General features: G+C 47.3%; 1 protein-coding gene across 3 annotated transcripts; it reads left to right on the top strand.

Moving 5' to 3' along the window:
* Positions 1–1,977: 1,977 nt before the first annotated feature.
* SLC5A11 (solute carrier family 5 member 11) lies at positions 1,978–23,414 on the top strand. Of its 3 annotated transcripts, none has more exons than XM_033167114.1 (17): positions 1,978–2,216; positions 7,800–7,812; positions 7,877–8,026; positions 10,230–10,301; positions 10,969–11,073; positions 12,111–12,170; positions 12,425–12,529; positions 15,454–15,559; positions 16,985–17,065; positions 18,462–18,667; positions 19,155–19,290; positions 20,128–20,235; positions 20,802–20,952; positions 21,202–21,370; positions 21,798–22,013; positions 22,384–22,555; positions 22,692–22,912. In XM_033167114.1, exons 3-17 carry the CDS (start codon positions 7,913–7,915, stop codon positions 22,910–22,912), a joined length of 2,022 nt encoding a protein of 673 aa, XP_033023005.1. In that variant the 5' UTR covers positions 1,978–2,216; positions 7,800–7,812; positions 7,877–7,912. The 3 variants fall into 3 exon arrangements, with proteins under 3 accessions (XP_033023005.1, XP_033023006.1, XP_033023008.1); XM_033167115.1 differs by having other exon boundaries at positions 7,873–8,026; XM_033167117.1 differs by having other exon boundaries at positions 7,800–8,026; positions 22,692–23,414.
* The last annotated feature ends 1,214 nt before the right edge of the window (positions 23,415–24,628 follow it).

Raw genomic sequence — 24,628 nt, 5'->3', positions numbered from 1 at the left:
GGGCGGCCCGCACCCACTGTACCCCCTTCCTCCGTCCCAGGGGAACCATGAATCCTGTTCTACATTGACTCCCTTCTGAACCTGCGCAATGGGTACTTTGAGGGCCAGCCACACTTGCCCCATAGGAAGATGGAGAAACCCTCCATCCCAAGCAGCTGCTCTATCACAACTGGAACTTCTAGAATCCCAGATGTTTCTTGATGACTATTTATGCTTCTATTTGTAATTTATTACATTTTCACCCCTGGCTTCTCTGTAGAGGGAGTTCCAAAGTCTGGGAGCAGCCACCAGAAGGGCCTCTCCCATGTCTCCGCCAAGTGTGCCTGTGACACTGGGAGGACTGAGAGAAAGGCCATCCCTGAAGATTTCAGAGCCCAGGGCAGGTTCATATGGAAGAACGTATGTAGTGGCCCAGTCTCCTTTCGAGGAGTATAATTACAGTTGACTCACAACTTGCTTGTTGGGGGTTACATTCCAGGAATTGTGCATAAAGCCAAAATTGAGTACAGCCAGAAAACCCCTGGAATTGCCCCCATGGGACCATCCCTACCTTTCTGAATCCAGTATGCCTTGCCCCCTACACAAGGCAGAGAGCTTTTAAGCGCTCCACTTTGCTTATCGGGCTCTAGGAGGCTCCCATCAAATTTCACGGGAGCCTCTTAGAGTCTGCACAAGACCTCCCCAAAGCCCAGTAAACAAGAAGAAGAGCTTTAAAGCCCTTTCCACAGTGGGGAAACCTGGTACAGAGAGGTCTTCCAAGCTCTCCAGTTTGTGTGCCTTTAATTTGTGCAATTGCATGCTGGCTGGCTGGCTGCCAAGTGCGTAAAGCTGCGATCAACCGTGCAAGCAAGTTGTGAGTCGACTGTATTATCTCTGGAGGGCTCCAATACATCGTCGTCTGCATTTGTGCTGGCTGCAATAAGGCCACAGCTCAAGTAGCTTCATTTCATGGACAAGTTAAGTGGGAACAGCCTGACTGCAACTCACCCTCTGCCAGCAAGTCAAATGGTTTGGTGGCAAGTCTTTTTCAAAATCCTGCTTAGAATTTAAATGTTGGAATAAAAAAAAAACTGACCCAGGTGCCTAAGTGTTTCAAGGTGAAGATGCCTTGCTGTGCCCCTTTCCCTCTGCTTTTGAGATGCAGGTTGCTGGGCACAGGTATTGTGCCAGCTTTGCCTGCGTGTAAAGAAAGGACTGTTTGGGGGGAAATGTTTGGTGCAAAACTGGAGGGGGTGGCAGAAAGGTCAGTGCAAGCCCTACTTTCGAGTCATCTGTGTTTTGACAATGACTTCTCGACACGCTTTGCTGCCTGGCCACAATCTCTTCATCAAAACCGGCTTCTTTTGATTGCTGTGTTATGATTTATAGTGCATTCAAAATAAGACCAAGCTAGCTTATAGGACAAACAACACAGAGGAGGGAGAGAACGGGGACCTTCTGCATGCCAAGCAGATGTTCTGCATTTGAGCTACAACCCTTCCCTTAAGGAACATCGGAACCTGCCTTACACTGAGTCAGACCATTGACTCTTTTAACCACAGAAAGTTCTTCCTAATATTTAGTTGGAATTTCTTTTCTTGTAAGGGAGACATACCACCTCTGATCTGAGGCAGAACATAGTCAGTGGCTAGTAGCCACGGAGAAGTGTCTTCTCCTCCACAAATTTGCTGACACCCTCTCTTAAAGCCATCCAATTTGGTGGCCACCACTCCTTCTAGTGGGAACTATGTGGTCCGTAAAGAAGGACTTGTTATTCTCCTGGTCTTCTATCATTAAGCTTCCTTGGATGACCCCACTGGGTTCTAGTATTATGATGGGACAGGGATGAACACTTCTCTATCAACTTTCCTCTTTATCTCTGGCATTCGATTCACTTCTTTCCCCCTCCCTCCCTCCGTCTCTCCCTCCGTCTCTCCTCCAATGATTGCTTTCTGGAAGGTGGGGGAATGATACACTTTGGAGTTTGACCCCCAAACCCCCGATAAGGAAACAACGCGGCTGTCCTTCTTGCAAGCCGCATCAACACACAGCAAGCAGGCCTCCAATGAACTGAATGGCTCTGCCTATAAATTTCTCCTCTCATGCCTCGTGAAAATGTAAAACAGCCCCATTGGCAAATCCCCGTTTGCCTGCTGGCAATATTTAAGCCATCTCGTGGATTGGCAAGAGGCTGGCGGCATCGAGGGTGACAGGAGAAAGAAACCCCAAGGTGCAGGGTAAGTCCCCTCGTTGCTCGCTGTTTGCGTCGGATCACGTGGAGGATTCTTACGGGTGGGTCTGGGGGCGCCTTTAGCTCTAGATCCGCCGGGGCTGCAAATGCAAAAACTGTAAAAAGCATAGAATGGCGAGGAGCATCAGACCCGGTTCGGAGGTGGCAATGGGCCAGCCACATGGTCTGCTGGCTCTCTCTGGGCTGGTTTCAATGGAGCGGCTTCAATGCGCTGGTTGTTCTCTGGAAAGAACTGCCCGCCTCCAACCCAGCAAAGGGCAGGTGCTTGGTGCCAAGGGAACTGAGCGGAACAAGACTGTGATTGGAATGGACAAAAAAGGCCGAAACTTTCCATTTCTTCAAGTCACAAGGAGGAGGCAATTCCAGGACATGGACTTCACCAATGGAAATCAGGAGGGGGGAAGGGCGGAGAAGGGGTGCTAGCAATCTCAAAGGCTCCCTGGACAGGGGATTTCACTGGGGGTGCACAGACTTCTGCCCTGAGCCCCAGAGAGCATTGTGGGCCTTTAAACGCAGCTGCGAATGGGATGGTTCAGACTCATCCACCTTTGGTGCAATTATTTTTATTTCGTGTCCTTTCCCCCCCCCCCAGGAATTCAAGGTGGTGTACAGGGGCTCTCCCCTCCTCATTTAATCCCCCACAACAACCCTGTGTGGTAGGTTAGGTCAAGAGGCAGTGGCTGGCCCACCCAAGGTCATCCAGTGAGCTTCATGGCCAAGTGGGGATTTGAACCCTGGTCTTCTGGGTCCTAGTCTGATGCTCTAACCACTACACCATGCTGGCTCTAAGCAAGGAGAGAAAAGCCTTCTTGGTCGCAGCCTCAAGGATGGGGATTTCAAATTGGGTGGATGGGGAAACCTCTTGCCAGTTTGGGCAATGAACTAGGATAGCCAGGCTACTGGTTCTCTCCGGTGGAAGAAATTGCCACTGGGACTTGGTACTCCAGGCAAAGAGCCCAGCAATGCCCTGTCCCTACAAGAGAATGGCTTCCCACAACTTGCTGGGCTCTTATGATGAGCTCTGGCTACTCTTTGTATGGGTGTCTCCACAGGCTTCTGAAAAGTACCTTGGGAGCCTTCCACCCCAGACCCGCCAAATTGGAATGACAACTGCTTCCCCAATAAACACAGACCCTTGCCTGTAAACTTTAGACTTAATTTGCAAGGGGTAGTGTTTTATTTCCTGCCCCACGTGAGCCCCATATTCAGGTAGGCCTCATTAGCCTGGGATAGGCTTTGCCAACCCGGCACATGCCAAATGTTTCGGGCTGCAACCCCCAACTGTCACAGGCAACAGGTGAATGGCCCTTCTTTGCTTAATTTTTGCTATGCAATAAATTACTGCAGCATTTGAAGAGATAGCTTTTAACTCTTTGCTCTTGCTGTGGTTTCCTGGTCTGATCCCTTGTCCCACAAAAAAGTTAAAAAAAAAAGTTATAAGCATTTGTTGATTTCCTCATATGTGTCCATGGGGAATCTTGCAAGGTTTTGGATTTTACCAAGGGAGAGTTGGTGGCATATTTCTGAGTCGAAGTGGCCTGTTATCTGAAGCAGCGTCACAAATGAATCTTTCTTTCTGCCTTCCTGCATACAACTCTAGTGCTTACTTTGTACCTGATATGCACTCAGTTTGTTTGCTAACTTCTCCTTGCTGGGCTGGTATGTGCTGCATCGTGCATAAACAATTTGGGTTTATTCTGATGATGCCCATCTTAGATCACACTATTCATGTACGTAGAGCTCACAGCATGCCACTCCTCTCTTCTGCTGTTAACTCACACAATCATATGATTGTACAGTTGAAAGGGACCCCAAGGGGTCATCCAACCCCCTGTAATGCAGGAATCACAGCTCAAGAATCCCTAACAGGTGGCCACCCAACTTCCGTTTAAAAACCTCCAAAGAGGGAGAGTTTACCATTCCACTGTTGAACAGCTCTTACTGTCAGAAAGTTCTTCCTAATGTTTAGCTGGAATCTCCTTTCTGGTAATTTGAATAGGTTGGCTTGAGGTCTCTTTCTGGAGTAGGAGAAAACAAGCTTGCTCCATCTTTCATGTCAAACCACCTCTCAGCCGTCTTCTCTTCTCCAGATAATTGTTAGATAATTGCAAGCTGCTTGGAGCAGGAGACTTTTTAAAACAACAACAATGCCCCATTGCTTGACAGTGGAGATAAGGCGTGTGATGCTGCTTCCTGAGAATTAAGCCCACGTTAAAAATGTTTCAGCAGGAAAATGTGCTTTGTGTGTGTCACAGACAAGCTATACGTTGAAGTTAATCTAGCACAAGATATTTTGGGTGTGGTCATATACCCAGAGCTCACGGGAACAGAATGAGTATCATGTTAGATTGTAGAATTGTAGTCCAAAACAGCAGGAGGGCACCAGGTTGGGGAAGGCTGTTTTAGAGGAACTCATTGAAAACATAGGCATTTCCTGCTGGTGCACCAGCACTCACCACGATGCCTCTTGCTTCTCTCCTGCATCTGGACATTGGAGACAGCTCCATTCTTAGCTAGTATGGCTGGCATCCCACCCTGAAAGAACCTGTTCTTCTTTGTGACATGCAAATGAAACGCATCTATTTTTCTCTGTCGGATATTGTAAGGGTTGTAATGATGTCAGGCAATTTCTCTGGCACCTTTCCCAAAAGTCTTCAGCCCTGCAGGCTCCATGTCCCACAGCATTTTAGATGCTCCTTTGTTTATTTATTCAGAGCATATTTTTTACCCTGTTCAAAAGTCAAGAAGGCTCTCTGGGTGGCTTACAAAGATCAGTAGGAGTGACAGTCTCTTACCCTCTGAGGCTTTCAATATCTTCTTAGATATCACACAAGGAAAAGGGGATGGGGAGGGTAGAGGAAGGAGGAAAGCAAGCTCGAGCACCAAGTTCTTAAAGCTGCAGCTCTGGGATGAAAGCAATTCATATGGCGCCGGCTGCCGCAAGGTGTCAGTTGAAAGAGGGCCAAAGGCAGCTGGGAGGCAGTGGAATTGCCCTGCTTCTCTAGATTCAGCATCTATAAGAAGAACTAGAGGAAGTGAAGCTCCTGCGAAAAGCAGGCATTTGGCCAATCGAGAAAGTGACACCCACCTGAAAGGTATTCCTCTGGCTCCTTGCCTCCTGCTCTCTACAGTGAGCACCTTAGAGCCAAGCAGAAGAACGTGTTTGTCTACTCTCAGGGCTCCCACACAAGAGCAGGGCAGCTTGGCTTCTGCAGCAGTATCACAGGATTCCTCCTCCCCTAGGCTGCTGCTCCAACACCTGGGCACAGCGAAGGCCCCCAAGGCTCCCGGCTGGCGTTCCATTGGCTTGACCCAGACCAGCGTGTCCCACAGTAAGTGTTCTCTTCCTGGCATGGGGAGTGGAAGACATCCAGGTTTCTTTGCATTCTAATAGGAAAAGCCTAAAGCACAGCTATCCTATGAAATCTGGGCTTCTCCAAAGGTTGAGATGCAGTTCCCCAGCCAAAGAAGGAGGAGAGTTGGAGGGGGTGGAGAGTGAGAGAGAGAGAGCATGGGAGAGAAGCAAGCAACATTTATTAAAGGAAAGTGTGCACAAGAATATATTGGGGACTGAACATAATATACAAAAATGAATTATATCAGGAAAAATTGCTTGTCCAAATGAACACAAATGTGTAATGTGTTTTTTTCTTTTTCTTTTTCTTTAAAAAGTAGTTTGCAAAGCAATGTGGAAATGCTGCAAACTGAATTTAGGATTGGAAAAACAAGGAACTGAAATTGTTTGATTTGTGTATCCATAGGGCACATGATCACGTGAAGGGAACTTTGCATCATGATATCAAAGGGTCCCAGTGCTTAAGAAAGGAACTCTGAACTTCTCTTAACCTCACTCCTTAGGGGCTTGAGATGTTTGCTGTGGGGACCCCACATCAGGAAGTGACTCAGGCCCCTCACCACCTGCCTCGAGAACAAGCATGAAAAGCCTTTGTTGAGCCAAATGGCCCAAACAACCAGCTGCTAAGATCCTGGGGCCATGAGCTGAGGTCTTTTAAGACTTCTGCAGGTGACTCCGCTTTGGGAGTACTGGGGAGAAGGCAATTCTGCAAATGGACTTCACTGCAGAAAGGCCACATCCGGAAGGAAAAGTAGTAGAATATTGGAACTGTAGAGCTGGAAGCGATCCCGAGGGTCATCCAGTTCAACCCCCTGCAATGCAGGAATAATATAAAAGTGGCATGGGGTTACCTGTTGACAGTGACTGGCAGGTGTCCTCCCTGAAGGTGCCATCAGGAGGGTTGAACCTGGGACCTTCTGTAGGCAGAGCAGATGCTCTCCCACTGAATTGAGCCTTACCCAAAAAGAAGGGGACTTGACGGTGTGTCTAGAGCAGGGTTGAGGAACTTGTGGCCCTCGAAATGTTGTTGGATGGCTACCTCCTGTCATCCCTGACCACGGAGTCTGCTGGTTGATGGGAGCTGGAATCGAACAACACCTGGAGGGCCGGATGTTCCCCATCATAGAATTGTACAGTTGGAAGGGACCACGAGGGTCATCTAGTCCAAACCCCCTGCAATGCAGGAATCTTTTGCCCAACTTTGGGCTTGGACCCACAACTCTGAGAGTCTCATGGTTTACCGACTCAGCTGTCACTGGTTTGCAGCACAGTTCTTCCAGACCACTGGGCTTCCTAACACAATACTTTCTGCTCAGAAGGATGCCAACCTACCTAAACAATGGACTCAGGCATCTTCTAGAAAAAGCTTCTTGACATCCCCTTGGATGCTGCTCCAGAGGGGAGGAGGATCTGAACCAATGGCTTCAAATCACAAGGAGATTCTGAATAAGCATTGGGAAGAACTTTCTGACAGTAAGAGCTGCTCAACAGTGGAACGGGCTGCCTCAGAAGGTGGTGGACACTCCTTCATTGGAGGTTTCTAAACAGAGTCTGGATGGCCATCTGTCAGGGATTCTTGAGCCGAGATTCCTGCATTGCAGGGGGTTGGACTAGATGACCCTTGGGGTCCCTTCTAACTCTACAACTCTGTGATTACTGTATTGGTTTGGTAAGACACATAGAGGCTTTTTTTTCTATTGCAAGCCACTAATAAATTGAAATAGGGGCAACAGCAGCAACAGACATGGCTTTGCTTACTTCCACCACATGGGAAAACAATTCTTAAAATCAGCTCTTGCTTGTTGGCTCCAGGAAGCTGGGATGCAAATGTGTTGGTTTCCATGGGTTGGACTATAGATGTGCTTCTTGCTCAATCCCTTTGATTTGACTGTTATGGTTGGCACAGTGCGATTGAACTCAAGGTGGCTTACCTCCCAATTGCAGCCAACTTCTCTCCCTCTGCATGCTAGAGACTAGATCCTCCTTCCAGGATTATGTTTTCCCCATGGAACCAGGAAACTACCCACCTCAGAGCCAAGTTTGGTTTTGCATTTTCAGTCGGCTGAGTTGCACACCTTTCAAGTCACAACAAAATGTTTTTACTCTACAAGAACTTCAAGAGTGACCTCCAAGTAGGGGGATTTGACGGGCAGCAGATGTTGCTGAAGATCCTTACACATTTGTTGTATATTGCTCTCACTCTCTCTTGGCCAGATAAACACACCAGGAAGAAAGGAAGGAAGGAAGGAAGGAAGGAAGGAAGGAAGGAAGGAAGGAAGGAAGGAAGGAAGGAAGGAAGGAAGGGCGCCCAGGAGATCCAAGCGGCAATGGAGCCAAACACAACCACTCTGCCTCCTGCCTTCCCCCAACAGAGTTTGGAGGCTGTGGATATTGTTGTCCTGGTTCTGTACTTTATATTTGTTTTGGCTGTTGGACTGTGGGTAAGAAAGACGTTTCCTTGATTGTTCTGTTCAGTTGGAAAGGGACAATGTCTCCACACGGGTGCAGAGATCCAAAGGGAACTTAGGAAGCTATTTTATTTTATTTTATTTTATTTTATTTTATTTATATCCCTCCTTTTCCTCCAATGAGCTCAAGGTGCCGTACATAGTTCTCCTCCTCCTCATTTAATCCCCACAACAACCCTGTGAGGTTGGTTGGTTGGGCTGAGAGGCAGTGACTGGCCCACAAGGTCACTCGATGAGCTTCATAGCTGAGCAGGGATTCGAACCCTGGTCTCTCAGCTCCTAGTCCAACACTCCAACCACTACACCACTCTGTCTTTATACTGAGTCCATCTTGCTCAGTACTGTCTACACTGACTGGCAGCAGCTCTCCAGGATGTCAGACAGGAATCATTCCCAGCTTTACCTGGGACCTTCTGGGTGCAAAGCAGATGCTCTGCCATAGAGTTACAGCCCTTCCTCTGATATAGGAAGCTGCCTTCTACTGAGTCAGACCCTTGGTTCATGTAGCTCCTTATTGTCTACACTGACTGGCAGCAGCCATCCAGGAACCATCATAATTCCATGAGGTCATTCGTTACCAGGATAGACATACTCTCGCTTTTGTCGAAATTTGTCAAAATATGACTCTTGCCCTTTATTGGCAGATTCTAAAACCAGTTATTCTTAGCTCCTGGCACCCTCTGCCAGGGCAATCTGCCACCAGCCTTGGCACAGATTCCATACCCAGCAAGCAGTGCAAGCACTCCATTCATTCATGTCTCCCTCCAGGTGTTTGATGAGTCAAGGTTGTTCACTTCCTGCTTTGTCATGCTGCCGACAATTCCCACATGCAACTGGCCCAAAAAACTTCCTGGTTGCCTTCCCAGACATAAGCCTCCCTGCCTCTGCCGATAGAAACCACAGCCTAGTGCTCTCTGGAAAATGCCCAAGTGGGAATCTAAGAAGAGCCTGGATGCTGTTTCAGCCCCCCCTCCAAAGGGGGGGCATTTAGTCTAGCACTTCTTCATGCAGCGCATAGTTAAACTATGGAACTCGCTTTCACTGGAAACAGTGATGGCCACCAACCTGTATAAACAGGATAAGACAAATTCATGGAAGACAGGGCTATTGATAGTCACTAGCCACAGCGACTGTGCTTTGCCTCCACAGTTGGAGGCAGCAGCAATGCTTCTGAATCCCAGTTGCTGGAAACCATAGACAGGGGGAGGGCCCTTGATCTCGGATCCTGCTTGAAGGTTTCCTACAGGCATCTGGTTGGCCGCTGTGAGAACAGGAGGCTGGACTAGATGAGTCACTGGACTCATCCAGCAGCAGCAGCAGCTTATCTTCTTACGTTCTTCCCACAGTGGCCAGCCAGATGTCCCAATAGAACCCTTGGTCCATCCATCTCGGTACTGTCTTCAATAATGGCTGGCAGCATTTCCTCAGAGTTTCAGGCAAGGGTTTCTCCCAGCCCTTCCTGGCGATGCCATTGGGGATTGAATCTGGGACCTTCTGCATGCCAGGCAGATCCCCTCCCAATGAGCTACTCTGTCCCTTTGCAGAGTCGGCCTCAGGGTGTGCCCACACTTTGCTTGCCCCATGCCTACAAAGCATGGGTCTGTTTGCCCCGCCGCTTTCCCCAGGAAAGCCTGCTCTTTACCACTGAACATCAGTCCCTGGAAAAACTGATTGACATTTGATTCGGTGGTAAAGAGCTTGTTTTCCTGGAGGAAAGCGGCGGGACAAACAGAAGTGTGAATGAGCCCTAAGAATCCAAAGTGCTAAATCTGATCACTCCTTCCCTAGGGCACCTAAGTACACTCCTTGCCCATGGATCAAAATCTCCTGCCCAGAATGCTGCTGGTCTCCTCTCCCCCACCGAAGTGTGCATGCACATGAAAGTTCATACCAAGAACAAACCTAGTTGGTCTCTAAGGTGCTACTGGAAGGAATTTTTTTTTATTTTGTTTCGACTACGGCAGACCAACACGGCTACCTACCTGTGACTATTCTTCCCTGGCGGCCATTTTGTGACCCGCCTCAGGTGCCAAAATGTTTTGGGCAGGCCTGGTTATTGCTGATGTTGTTGTTGAGGGTGACTCCCTGCGGCCTCTTCCGGTTTCTTAGACTTGCTCGCCTCTCTCTCTCTCTCTCTCTCTCTCTCTCTCTCTCTCTCTCTCTCTCTCTTTCTCAGTCCATGTGGAAAACCAAGCGAAGCACTGTGAAGGGCTACTTCTTGGCTGGAGGCGAGATGGTCTGGTGGCCAGTAAGCGATCTCCATTATGATGTCTTGGTGGGGTGTATGTTGCAGAGTGGATCTGCTATGTGATTGGGAAAGGGGTTGAGATGCAGAGAGTCCTCTGTCTGCCTTCAAAGCCTGAAGGTGGTTTTTTGAGGTCTCATCCCTGCATTGAGATTATTCATATGGGTACAACTCTCTTCTAGTTGAGGTCAGACAGGCAGGAGCTGAGTGCAGAAGGAGCACGATGTGTCCCCCACCTTCCCCTAATACCCCAGGCAATGAATGTGTACAGAAATGCAAACACTACAGGGGTAAAGTGTGTATAAAGCACACATTTCAGTGAAAATTGCACTTAGAGAAAATTGTCTTAGAGACATTTCTTTCTCAAAAAATTGCAGAATAGACCAAATTGCATAGAAAATGTGTACAGTGGGAGAAATGCACACTAAAACACTGATAAATATTAGTGAGGGCTTTGGAAAACAAAAACAGATAAACTCACACTGATGTGGAAACATGGTGAACTGAACTTAAGAGTGGAAAAACAAGAAACTGAAACTGAACCAATCCCCATACTGAGACCTGACAGCCTTTCCAGGGGACTTGGATGGAGTCCTTTCTCTGCCAGGCAAGATTAGGTGCTCTTGGCAAGGGCAGGAACTTAGCTGGCTCTCCTGACCTCTCTTCCCAGGTGGGAGCATCTCTCTTCGCCAGTAATGTTGGCAGCGGACATTTCATTGGCCTGGCCGGCTCCGGGGCTGCATCTGGAATTGGTGCTACAGCTTACGAGTGGAATGTGAGTATTGCATTTACTGCACAACCTGCTCCTGAGGATGATAATGTTTGTGTGTTGGGATGGGAATGGACCTGGCAGAGGGCATTCTTGGTGGTGGTGCATCAGGTATAAATAATAATAATAATAATAATAATAATAATAATAATAATAATAATAATAATAATAATTTATTCCCCAGGCACTCTGGGTGCCTCCCAACAGATTATTATTATTATTATTATTATTATTATTATTATTATTATTATTATTATTATTATTATTATTATTCTTCACCAAACATTAAAACTTCCCTAAACAGGGCTGCCTTCAGATAGTTGTTTATTTCCTTGACATCTGATGGGAGGGTGCCACTACTGAGAAGGCTGGTTCCTCATAATCTCACTTCTTGCAATGAGGGAACTGCCAGAAGGCCCTCGGAGCTGGACCTCAGTGTCCGGGCTGAATGATGGAGGTGGAGACGCTCCTTCAGGTATACTAGGCCGAGGCCGTTTAGGGCTTTAAAGGCTAGCACCAACACTTTGAATTGTGCTTGGAAACGTACTGAGAGTCAATGAAGGTCTTTCAGGACTGATGTTATGTGGTCTTGGCGGCTGCTCCCAGTCACCAGTCTAGCTGCCACATTCTGGATTAGTTGTAGTTTCCAGGTTACCTTCAAAGGTATCCCCATGTAGAGCACATTGCAGTAATCCAAGCGGGAGGAAACTAGATCATGAACCAATCTGGCGAGACAGATCTTTTGGCAGACTGTGCCCAGGCGAACTGAGGGCCTTCTCAGTTTACTGCCCAGAAGCTCCCTCTTGGCAGGCAGGTTCAAGATACACCCTGCCCTCTCTGACCCTCTCTCTCATCTTTGGCTTCTTTATGTTTAAACCCGACAGCCCTTCAAACAGAGGACTGTCTTCTGCAAAGTAGGACATGCAGCCACTCTGTGGACCCAAAGCCAACCCACAGAGAGCTTTTGTATGTCAGTTGATTCTCTGGTTGGATCCTGCTTACCGGTATTTTGTTCCTGACCTGGGCTCTGCTTCTCCTCACAGGGCATGTTCTGTGTCTTGGTGCTGGCATGGCTGTTTCTGCCGATCTACATCGCAGCAGGGGTGAGTCCACCGGCTACACTATGGCCACTGTTTCCCATCAACTTTCTCAGAGAGCAGGAATCTGTTCTGAAACGGATGTGCCAAGTTACGCATCATGTCATTTCTCGGAATTGTAGTCTTTAAGAACCCTAAACTCACTGCCTTGTCCTCCTGAGGTAAAAGGGACTGTAACCATTTCCGTGATGTTATTACTGCCTGTGTTTCGAATAACCTTTTCTTGCTCTTTTTCACCAGTGCTGCTTTATCATTTCCAGGTGACAACCATGCCAGAATATTTGCAGAGGCGGTTTGGGGGCAAACGGATTCAAATCTTCCTAGCGATTCTCTACTTGTTTATCTATATATTCACCAAAATCTCAGTAAGTAAGGAGACGAGAGGAGACAGAACAGAATTGGCTTGGAAAGAGTAGGTCCATCGAGGCTTCCTAAGTGACCTTTTCTGCCTTTCAATCTTTCTGATACGTTGTGTTGGCTTCTGAATGACAGGCAAATAGATGAAAGGAGGGAAGGAGACTGAACTGAATTCTGGATTTAAGATTGTGTAGGTTGCTGAAGGCTGAGGAAGATTTTGGGGGAAATGCCTGCTTCTGCTACCCGTTCTTTGATGCTAGATGTATTTTTGAGCACACAGAATCATTTTACAAAGCGTTCCTTTGTGTTCTTCCTGTTGGAATACAGGTGAGGGCAAGCGAAAACAGGAGCAGCTCACTTTGCTTGAGAACAGAACCTTCTCCCTCCTTATCTATTTTGTCTGTTGCTGAGTTACCTGCTTGTGGTTCTGCCTGTTTGGTTTGTTCCCTTCTTGTGAACTTATTTCTCTTGATATAGATGTAAAGGAGATGCCAGCACCAGCTTATCCACACTTACCACCGCTGTGGTGCTGTTACCATGGTCGGCGATTTACAGCTCTGTGTCCGAGTGCCACCCCCCGCTCCGGAGCTTTTGCTGTGTAAACCTGCTCTTTAAAGATCAATCAGAGCAAACACAAGTCTGTGGAAACCCCAATTTGACATCCAATTCAGCTTTAAAGTGGATATTTTCACAGGAAAAGCTCCAGAGCAGAACAAAAACATTCAGACACAGACCTTATACCTTGGTCCATTTAGCTAGTATTGTCTTGCAATGGCTTTCTGGGATTTTGGGTGAGGGACATTACCAGCCTTGCTTGGAGATGCTGGGGACTGAACCTGGGGCCTTCTGAATGTTAGATCATAGAATCATAGAATCATAGAGTTGGAAGAGACCACAAGGGCCATCCAGTCCAACCCCCTGCCAAGCAGGAAACACCATCAAAGCATTCCTGACAGATGGCTGTCAAGCCTCTGCTTAAAGACCTCCAAAGAAGGAGACTCCACCACACTCCTTGGTAGCAAATTCCACTGCCGAACAGCTCTCACTGTCAGGAAGTTCTTCCTAATGTTTAGGTGGAATCTTCTTTCTTGTAGTTTGAATCCATTGCCCTGTGTCCGCTTCTCTGGAGCAGCAGAAAACAACCTTCTACCCTCCTCTATATGACATCCTTTTATGTATTTGAACATGGCTATGATGTTCAAATATATCAGATGCTCTGCCCTGAGCCATGATGACCCTCTCTTGTGTTGTGCTGGACAGTGACAGAGGGCGACTAGCCTGCCTGGTTTAGTAATTCTTCTTCTTTGGGGTCAATGGGTTTTAATGGGTAACTTACTAACACTTTCTCTTTAGTTGCTCATTAACAACCAAACAGCACTCACGACCACCACTACTACTATTAGAACTGTTAATAATAATATGGACTCCCCCCCCACTTCCAAATGAAGTGTCCTTTGATTGTGTTTCATCAATAGCAAGACCAGGGTGCATTTTTGCATCTAGCAAGAAGATGCTCCCAGTCTGGACTCCACACACAGCTGCCTTGCTTTGCTGATGTCATCAAGTGGATTATTAGTTTAGTTTTAAGACTGATTCAAAATAACTATAGATGCACACAAATGGAGTCCTAAAGTGATATACAGAGACGGGGGCAGGGAGGGGAATTAACACACATATGGGGGTCATATGGGTTGGGGGGATCCTTGTCCCCCTGCCCCGCCCCAGGTCAGACTGGCTGGTGAGTTTGAGGCAGTTGTGTGTGGTTGTTGGGTTAATTTCATTTCCATTGGGTTTGTTTGCATCCCCAAACGTCCTTTTGCCTGAGTTGTCCTGCACGAATTTTGCAAAGCTCTTTCTGCGTTGAATGTAGCCTCAAATGTGCTTCCTACTGTGTGGCAGTGATGCAGGGCATTCTGTGCTCCCTGAAACGTTGTGCGGATGCCAGATGAACCATCTTTTGACCCAGCTCAACACCGTGGCCCTATATTGTGTTAGGATCATGGTGTCTTCCATTTAATCACACACACCACATGGAGTAGGCCTGCAGCAACAGAGGCAGCCCTGATCGTTAATTTTAACAGCATTCAGGGTAAACAAAGCCTCCCTTTTTTGGCCATGGAGTGTGCATGAGAACCAGTGTGGTGTAGTGGTTAGAGTGTTGGACTAGGACTTGGGAGACCAGGGTTCAAATCCCCACTTGGCCAAAAAGCTCTCTCAGCCCAACCTACCTAACAAGGTTGTTGTGGGGATTAAATGGGGAAAGGGAGAAGCATGCCTTGAGTTTCTTGGAGGAAAAGATAGAGTAGAAATTCAGGAAATAAATAAATTCTCCTGTTTGCAATTCAAGAGAATGTCAAATTAAAGAGGGACGTGGTGGTAGTAGGGTGGGGTAAATCCCACCATGCTTTTCTAGCAGCCAGGATTGGGGGCTACCCCCAACTCCCCACAGACTGCTGCTGCTGCTCTCCAGCACCTGTTGAATTTGCTGTTCCCAAGGAATGACTGAGCCATTGTTCCAGCTCTTCCTCTTTCATACAAGCTTCTCCTTTGTCCAAAAGAACTGAACAGAGCTTGGCTGCCCATACAGGGGTGAGGGGTGGGGTGGGGGGTCCTTCAGCTGTAGGGTACAATGGAGCTGAGAGCATTTATTGGTCTACTTGAGGTGCCTCCAGTATTTTGCAGGAGTGGATCAAAGCCCTCTGCCACCCTCTAGTGCAACACACACACTTTGAAAAAGAATCTGGCTTTTTGCCATTTGGAAAGCACACCGAAAAATGTGGGACGAGTGAATGGTTAATGGGGAGACGTGTAAACATCCCACAAACAAATCAAGATGACTGGAGGAGGAATCCTCATGGTCAAGTAGACCCAAAAGACCAGACAGAGTCTAACCTCAATGTCCTCATACCTGTCTGGATTTTGTCTCCTCCAGGTTGACATGTACGCTGGGGCCCTCTTCATCCAGCAGGCCTTGCACTGGGATCTCTATGTGGCTGTCATTGGGCTACTGGTTATCACAGCCGTTTACACTGTGGCAGGTGAGTCTGAGCAGAGAGAGAGAGAGAGAGAGAGAGAGAGAGAGAGAGAGAGAGAGAGAGCTCTGTCCTTATCTCTTTATTTAACCTCTAGGAGTAGATATATCCGTCCGTTCCCCCCAGCCCAAATTAAGGGCTTTTCTAGCAGGGTTTCTTTGTTTATTGCATTTCTATCCCACTTTCTCCCATGAGCTTAAAGTAGCATCCATGGTTCTCCCCTTCCTCATTTAATCCTCACAACAACCCTGTGAGGTAGATCAGGCTGAAAGGCAGTGACTGCCCAATAAGGTCACCCAATGAACATCATGACTGAGTGGGGATTTGATCTCTGGTCTCTCCCAGGCCCTAGTCTGACACTAACCACTAGGTCACATTGACTGTCCAAAGCATCTTGCTGCCTCTGATAGCGGAATAGGTAGCCATCCTGGCTAGTAGCCATTGATAGCCTTATCCTTGATGAAGTTGTCTAATCCTCATTTAATGCCATCCAAGTTGTTGCTGATCACTGCATCTTGTGGGGTGGAGTTCCATAGTTCCAACGGTGCATTGTGTGGAGATGTCCTTCCTTTTGTCTGCCCTGAACCTCCCAACGTTGAGCTTCATTGGATGGCCCTGAGCTCTAATCTTGTGTGCATCACAGAATCACAGTGTTGTAGAGTCGGAAGGGATCCAAAGGGTCCAAGCCCTGCAGTGCAAGCACTTTCTGTAAAGAAGCTGATTGGACTGGCTATTGGGTTTTATTTTGATATTGGCAATGGGACACTGTGTTCCTGAGGACAGCAGGCTATCCTAGAGGGCACAGGGGAAGCCGGCCTCCAACATCTCCCGGTTGCTCCTTGCCTGCTCCAGCTTCTGCTGCCTGAGGTGACTTTCACTCTGCCTAATGGTAGGACCGGCTCTGCTTTTTATCAGTTATCTTATGCTGGTGATCCACCCGGAACGGGACTAGGGTCAGCCACCATTTGACTGCCCTGTGCAAGCAACTGGGCAGATGAGGCTTGACTAATGCAAGCCCAAATCTTTTGCCGCTGTGGGTTAAACCACAGAGCCTAGAGCTTGCCGATCAGAAGGTCGGCGGTTCGTATCCCTGCGATGGGGTGAGCTCCCATTGCTCAGTCCCTGCTCCTGCCAACCTAGCAGTTTGAAAGCACGTCAAAGTGCAGGTAGATAAATAGGTACCGCTCCAGTGGGAAGGTAAACAGTGTTTCCGTGCGCTGCTCTGGTTCGCCAGAAGCGGCTTAGTCATGCTGGCCACATGACCCAGAAGCTGTATGCCGGCTCCCTTGGCCTATAGCGTGAGATGAGCGCCGCAACCCCAGAGTCATCTGCGACTGGACCTAATGGTCAGGGGTCCCTTTACCTTTACGTACCTTTAATGTCCAGACCAAGTTCCAAGCACAGGTCTTGCTTCTTCTGTTCCCTCTGTAGGTGGCCTGGCAGCTGTGATATACACTGACGCCTTGCAGACTGTCATCATGCTAGCTGGGGCTCTGACGCTGATGGTCTTCAGTAAGTCTCTTAGAACCACAGAACCATAGAATTGTAGAGTTGTAATGCAGGAATATTTTGCCCAACACAAGGCACGGACCCACGACCTGGGATGAACAGTCTCATGCTTTACAAGCTGAGCTCTCTTGTGGATGGTGTTTGGGGTTTGCCCTCTGAGATGTGATGCCAAGTTTTGCATGCAGGAGAAAGGTGCAGATGTCCACTTCATTCATTGCTACCTGACTTTGCTCGTACCTCCTTGAGTGGCTGCAGCGCAGCACCTAAGCATGTGATCCAGGACATCTCTGGGTTGAGTCTGGCCTCAGGCTCACGCAGGCCAACTCAGTCTCCTGGTCTGCAGTATAGGAATAATAATAATAATAATAATAATAATAATAATAATAATAATAATAATAATAATAATAAATTCATTGCCCACCCTTTACCCTAAGGTCTCAGGGCACATAACAACATTAAAATATAATATTAAAACACTGTTTGAAAATCAGTTTAAAACAACTTGCAATAATGTGGGTCCTATAATATGCATCTCCATGGTCAAAAGCTTGGGTAAAGAGGTGCGTCTGCAGCATTCACAAGAAGCTGTACATTGAAGGTACCAGGTGCACCTCTGTGGGGAGGGAGAGCCACAGCTTAGGGGCTGCCACAGAGAAGACCCTGTCCTGGGCAGCCGCCACCCCAACATTCTGAGAACACCTGAAAGGGTCTCTAGCATTCACCTATTTTAAGACTTGTCATAAGCAGACACTAGCAGAGATCTAGAAATGCCCAAGTTATTTCTAGTCTTTGAAGTCCCTAGTCAAAAATAAAATGATCATATAATCAGCTGATATGAGAGCACCCCTTCATCACGATCCTACGTTGTGCCATCAGAACCAATATTTTTAACAATATTTATGAATGTTTTAAACTCTCTTAAGATGACAAAATCTGTAACAAAATCGAAAATTCTTTCTAGTAGCACCTTAGAGACCAACTGAGTTTGTTCCTGGTATGAGCTTTCGTGTGCATGCACACTTCTTCAGATACCGAAAGCTCATACCAGGAACAAACTCAGTTGGTCTCTAAGGTGCTACTAGAAAGAATTTTCGATTTTGTTTTGACTATGGCAGACCAACACGGCTACCCACCTGTAACTGCAAAATCTGTAACAGTTAACAAAAAATTTATGTCTTCTACCAAGCCACATCTCTTCCTTGCTTAAATCTGCAGCTCTAAGCTGAGAGAGCGTGTCACATTCTTGGGCTCATATCAAGACACGTTCCAATGGAGAATTCTTCCCTAAATCCCATTGAGAAACTTAGCAGTTTCATCAAAACACCACAGCAGGCCCATACAAATCAAATGCTGAGCACCAGCAGGAAATCTGAACGCTGTTTGCTCTTCAATTTTCCAGGTTTTTCGAAAGTTGGAGGGCTGGAAGACTTGCAAAACAGATACTTCCAAGCCATTGCAAGCAGCCGCCATGGCAACAACAGCTGCGGTTTACCCAGGGATGATGCTTTCCACATCTTCCGGGATCCTGTCACATCTGACCTTCCCTGGCCTGGAGTGCTGGTTGGAATGACCATCCCCTCGCTGTGGTACTGGTGCACAGACCAGGTTGTTGTTCTTGTTCTTCTTCTTGTTTTTGTCGTTGTTATTAATATACCACCCTTCAGCTGAAGATCACAGGGCGGTTCACAACATAACAATACAAAATGAGAACACAAAATACATAATAAAACAAGAACAAACCAATAACCCCTCTCCCACAAACACAATTAAAAGGACATATAATGTTCACCAGGGCTTCTAAAATCCATTTTTGTTCTCCTGCCATTTGTCCCCACACCACAGGGGTATAATTTAAAAGTTTATGAACATCTGAGAATGCCAAAGGATTTTGCCAATGCAAAATTGATGTGAGTAACAACTTCAAACCAAAAGGAATATATCACTGGACAGGCCCGGGTCGTATGCCTCAAAGAAGCATCCTGAACCCAACACCTCCATCGTTATAACTCCAGATAGGCCACTGCCTGCCTCCGCATCTCTCAGGTGGTCTTAGAAGGGCCTGTACCAAACTGTCTCCTTCCTTACATTGCAGGTCATTGTTCAAAGATCTTTGGCAGCCAAGAACCTCTCTCATGCCAAAGGTGGAGCCTTGCTGGCCTCCTACTTGAAAATCCTGCCCTTGTTTATGATGGTTCTGCCTGGCATGATCAGCCGCATCCTGTTTCCAGGTAAGAAGGAAGAATAAGGTTCCTCCTGATGCTGCAGAGTGTAGTGAATCATAGAGTTAGAAGGGACCCACCCCCAAGGGTCATCTAGCCCAACCCCCCTGCAATTCAGGAGTCATAGCTAAAGAATCCCTGACAAATTGCCATCCAACTTCTGCTTAAAAACCTCAAATGAAGGAAAGCCCACCATGTTCTGAGGTTGTCTGTTCCACTGCTGAACAGCTCTTACCATCAGAAAGTTCTCACTAATGTTCTTTTTTCTTGTCATTTGAATCCACTGGTTTGAGTGGTGAGAACGTTGGGCTCACTGGGTGACCTCAAGGCCAGTCATCTCTCAGCCTAACCTACCTCACAGGGTTGTTGTGGGGATTAATTGAGGAGGGGAAGAGCCATGTAGGCTGCCTTGAGCTCCTGGAGGGGCGGAGATGGGATATCAATGCAATGAATAAGTGAAATACAGATTTCTAAGGGGAAATATATTTTGGTCAGCATGTGTTGAGGGGGAAGGATTTGGAGCAAGGATCAAAGCTCTTCTCTTCCTTCCTTCAATTTTTTTTTTACCCTGAGTATTTCCAAACTGCCAGCACATTCCAAAAATAAAATGTGCCATAAAACCATCAAAACATCATAAAGTCGTAAGATGCAGAACCAACAACCAAACCAAATTAAATTAGTTTTCTGAAATAGACTTGTTTTCAGTAGGTGACAAAATATTAGAATCTACCTCTTGATTACAGATGATTTGCAAACAGTTCCCCATCCGTTTTTACGCCCTTGGCTTTCCTCCCTCCACTCTCTCCCAGATACTTACAACAAGTTTAAATTACATTTTCATCACAGATCTTGTGGCTTGTGCTGATCCGGACGTCTGCAAAGAGATCTGTGGCAACCCATCTGGATGTTCTGATATCGCATACCCCAAACTGGTCATTGAACTTTTGCCAATTGGTAAGGAGGAAGGAGGGCTGGGGGCTTCTCAGCAACCCAAAAAGAGATGCAGGTGGATGGAAATTTAGCTGTAGGTGAGAGACCAACAGCACTTTCGGATGGTAACAAATAAGGTCCAAGATGCTTGAGGACAATGGGCGGTGCTCATTGGAACTGGTGGGGAAGAAGGCAGGGAGGCCAACAGTAGGTGGCGCCAGAGCCAATGACAGGCAGAGCTAACAAATTTTCATTTTGTCCCCATTCTCCTCCCTGCCATGTTCAGCTGCCACCATGGCTCAGTAAACAACAGAGTTATTTGCAAAGTTTTTTGGGTGGCCCTGGGGCATGGCATGAGCTTATCTCTGAAGACCAGTTGTCAGATACCACAACTGGGGAGAGCATTGCTGTTAAACCCAGGTCCCCCTTGCTGGCTTCCCAGAAGAGGTGTCAGAAGACCATGACTTGGATGGACTCCCTTTGGCCCTGATCCAGCTGCTGCAGGGATTTTCTTATATTAGGAGAGAGGTGGGCACTCTGCTTGGTCCAGGGCATCCCTCGTGAGTGATGGGCTCTCCTTTGGCTTCCAGGACTCAGAGGTCTGATGATGTCCGTGATGATTGCAGCACTGATGTCCTCCCTGACTTCCATCTTCAACAGCGCAAGCACCATTTTCACCATGGATCTCTGGCGAAATATCAGGCCCCTCTCTTCGGAGTGGGAGCTCATGATCGTCGGCAGGTAAGGCGAGGTGGTGCACACCCAACAGGAGTCTCAGAAGATCCCAGGGTAGACTTCCAATAGTTAGATCATAGAATTTTAGGGTTGGAAGTGACCCCAAAGGTCCCTAGTCCATCCCCCTGCAATGCAGGAATCACAGCTAAATCTCACTTTGATACAGCCTTTTATGTTTTCAAGACTTACTCTTTCCTTGCCATTAGAAATCGGTAGCAAAACGAAGAGATAACGAGGCCTTTCTCCTTGATTCAGGGTCTTTGTCCTGCTCCTTGTAGTCATTTCCATCTTATGGATTCCGCTGGTCCAGGCCAGCCAGGGGGGACAGCTCTTCATTTACATCCAGACCATCAGTTCCTACCTGCAACCTCCTGTGGCCGTGGTCTTCATCCTGGGCTGCTTCTGGAGGAGAACAAATGAAAAGGTGGGTGAGATGCAGGTTCTCCTGGAGGCCCTGAACAGTGTTGGTTGTGAGCTGCGTTATTTGGGTGACTCTGGGGTATGGCATGAGTGTGTCTCTGAAGACCAGTTGTCAGGTACCAAAAATGGGGAGAACATCTTCTGATGCAAATCATTGTAATTTTTTAATGTGCGTTCCAAGTATCATTATATTTACCCATACACAATCTGTGTCTAAAAGCAATCCATTCCCATGTTGCAAGAGTTGTCATATCTTCTATCCATTGATCAAAAGGTGCCAAAGTATTGTTTCAGATTTCAAAGGATCGTTGTGCTTTGGTTTGTGGATTGTTTTGAGATGGCCGAATTCAGCAGATGTGCCCTAAAAGGGGGATTAAACCAAATTTCCACTTGACTGTGGTCTTGTTCCAACATGGGATTCTTCCTCCTAGGGGGCATTCTGTGGCCTTTTGATCGGGATGGGAATGGGCCTGATCCGAATGGTGCTGGATTTCATCTACCCGCTGCCACGGTGCGATGAGGCAGACGGCCGCCCAGCGGTGGTGAAATACGTCCACTACCTCTACTTCTCCATGATCCTGAGTCTGGCTACGCTGCTTGTGGTGGTGACTGTTAGTCTCCTGACAGAGCCTCCTTCAAAGGAAAGGGTGCGTAATTCCAGCAGGCATTGCCAACTCTTGTTTCTGAACCTATCTTCTTGGGTGCTTTAAAACCTAATCAGATTAGAGCAGCTCTGAAACCTGGAGTAAATTAAGTGACACCCAGGGTGATCTACACATGGGGGGGGGAGCACTTTAAATAAGTCAGAAATTAGATCGTTATAGCAAAGGGAAAAAACCCTATGGAAAACCACATATTTGAAAATTTCCTGCTCTCTCGCGCCATCTGGTGTTGGATGTTTAAAGTGCGTTCAAATCACTTGTTTCGCTGTCCCTTTAAAACACTTTTATGCCGCTTCATCAACCACAGATAATCCTAGGATCTGTAGTTTGTTAAAGGTGCTTTTTGTCCCAACAGATCACCCGCCTCACCTGGTTCACCCGCAAGGATGCTCATGTAGAGAAGGATGTCCTTCCACAAGCTCCCAGAAGCCCTGCTGTGCCTCTCCCTGCCAACGGTGTCCATGAGGCTGGTCCTCCTTCTCCAGGGCAGCTTGAGATCAGTGATGGACCTGAAAACAATCAAAACGGTAAAACTTATCAGTGACCCACAGAGAACATAGTTCACTTGCTAGAGCATGAGACTCTTAATCTCAGGGTCACGGGTCCATTTCCTATGTCCATGAGCCTGACTGCTGATTTACTGCTAACTTGTCTCCTCTTTAGGTCCCCTGGATTGTAAGAAGACCTCCAAACTCACAAGGCTCTTTTTGTGGATCTGTGGGATGGAGAGCAGGAGTGCGGACACTCCGAAATCTGCTGCAGAATTGAAAAGTGAAACCGCCATGGCTTCCACGAAGGAAGCACCTTTTGTGAAGCACATCCTCAACATCAACCTGATGGTCTGCTTAAGTGCAGGCGTCTTCCTCTGGGCTTACTTTGCGTAGCATCGAGCCTCGTCTGTTCAAAGGACGCTGTTCAGTTCCAAGCAGATGGGCATTGCTATTGGAAGGACTAAGGCGAATGATAACACTTATTAACGACCCAGTACCAGGCACTGTGTGTTTTTAAAAATTCTCAAGGAAAGTAAAAAGGGCCTGAACGTTTGCAGATGGACTTGAACAATTCCCAGTAGGAGAAATCCAGAGACTCTCTGATGTAACCGGGTCCCAGACGGTGATTTGGGGGCAAAGACCAATAGCAGGTTTGCTTGGCACAGTTTTTATTTAAACAAATGAGACACCGTTCCTTTGCCATGCATTTCCTGACAGTCGCATGACCCCACATGTGGCAGGTCTCTTTTGTGGCTCTGGGGGTTGTAGCCAGCTAAGTTCTACTTGGAGTAAACCCAATGAAATTAGCAAACAATAGCTAGGATTATGGAACTAACTATTCCCTAGGAGGCAGTGAGGGCCACCAACCTGGATGGTTTTATAAGAGAATTTGATAAATTCATGGAGAGGTATTAATGTCTACTAGCCATGAGGGTTCTGCTCTGCTCGGAGACAGCAATGCTTCTGAATCCCACCTGCTGGAAACCACAGGAAGGGAGAGTGAACTTGGGCTCAGATCCCACTTTTGGGTTTCGGTTGACCCTTGTGAGAATAGGATGCCGGACTAGATGGGCTGCTGGCCTGATCCAGCAGGCTCTTCTTAGTTTCTTACATTAGCACCACCCACTATTCCCTTGGGTCTGTTCTGAGTAGGACTAGCACTGGATACAACACGGGGACTTTAATAAAGCCTGTGCCAACCTGGTGCCCTCTAGATGTTTCGGACTTCAAATCCCATGTGGCTGTGCTGTCTAGGGCTGATGGGAGTTGTAGTCCAAAGCATCTGGAGCACTCCAGGTTGGCAAAGCCAGCTTTAATGTCACAATGTTTAGCTATGGGGACCCATGCCATGGTGATGCTCTCATACCAGAACCGTGTTCATGCGCTGGCTCCTCCAGAGGAGCACACAGCCTCTTTGGTCCTCCCCAATCCTCTTAGCTTGGTGTGGCACAAACCATCGTTAAGCCATAGAGTTCTTAACCATAGATCCAAGTTCAGACAGCTTGCTAAGCCAACTTTTGCTTAGCTGCCATACTGAGCAAAAAAGGACTGGGAAGGAACAAAGCGGCTGCAATCTCCTCCTTCCTGGGAGTCGTACTTTGCGTTACATGCTTAGCGTTACATGCAAAAGTAGCCTTAGTGATCAAGTGTTTTTGATTGTCCTGAGTCTACTGTAGTTCAGGGTGGGTGAGTTTCCTCCATAGCTTGAACCATTACAGCTTAACAGGCATACAGTTTATTTAAAACATTGGACACTACTTTATATTGAGTGAGACCTTTGCTTCATCGAGCTTAGCATTGCCCACACTGACCAGCAACAACTGTCCAGGGTTTCAGTCCCGAGTCTCTCCCAGCCCTACCCGGAGATGCCAAGGATTAAACCTGGGACCTTCTGCATGCAATGCAGGTGTACTATGCACCAAACTAAAGCCCTTCCATCTACATTTGTTGGACAGGCATGTCTTAAGGTTTTCAGTCACTACAAGAACAACCTGTTATGTTCTGTTTAATCTCCTGCAGATATACATCCCAGGCATTCTCGATTTACAAGTGTATTATTTCAGTGGTGTCATACAATGCCAATTTTGTGTTAAAAGCTAATATTAGGGG

The sequence above is a fragment of the Lacerta agilis genome, chromosome 13 (assembly GCF_009819535.1).
Source record: "Lacerta agilis isolate rLacAgi1 chromosome 13, rLacAgi1.pri, whole genome shotgun sequence".
Classification (NCBI taxonomy): domain Eukaryota; kingdom Metazoa; phylum Chordata; class Lepidosauria; order Squamata; family Lacertidae; genus Lacerta; species Lacerta agilis.
The sequence above is the reverse complement of the archived record's forward strand: the minus strand, read 5'-3'. Positions and strand labels throughout refer to the sequence as shown.

Coding starts and splice junctions, on each gene's coding strand:
- SLC5A11 (XM_033167117.1), top strand. CDS start 7,913: ATGGAGCCAAACACAACCACTCTGCCTCCTGCCTTCCCCCAACAGAGT. Junction 15,560..16,984: donor AGCCGTTTACACTGTGGCAG/GTGAGTCTGAGC, acceptor TTCCCTCTGTAG/GTGGCCTGGCAGCTGTGATA. Junction 22,014..22,383: donor AGCCTCCTTCAAAGGAAAGG/GTGCGTAATTCC, acceptor TTGTCCCAACAG/ATCACCCGCCTCACCTGGTT.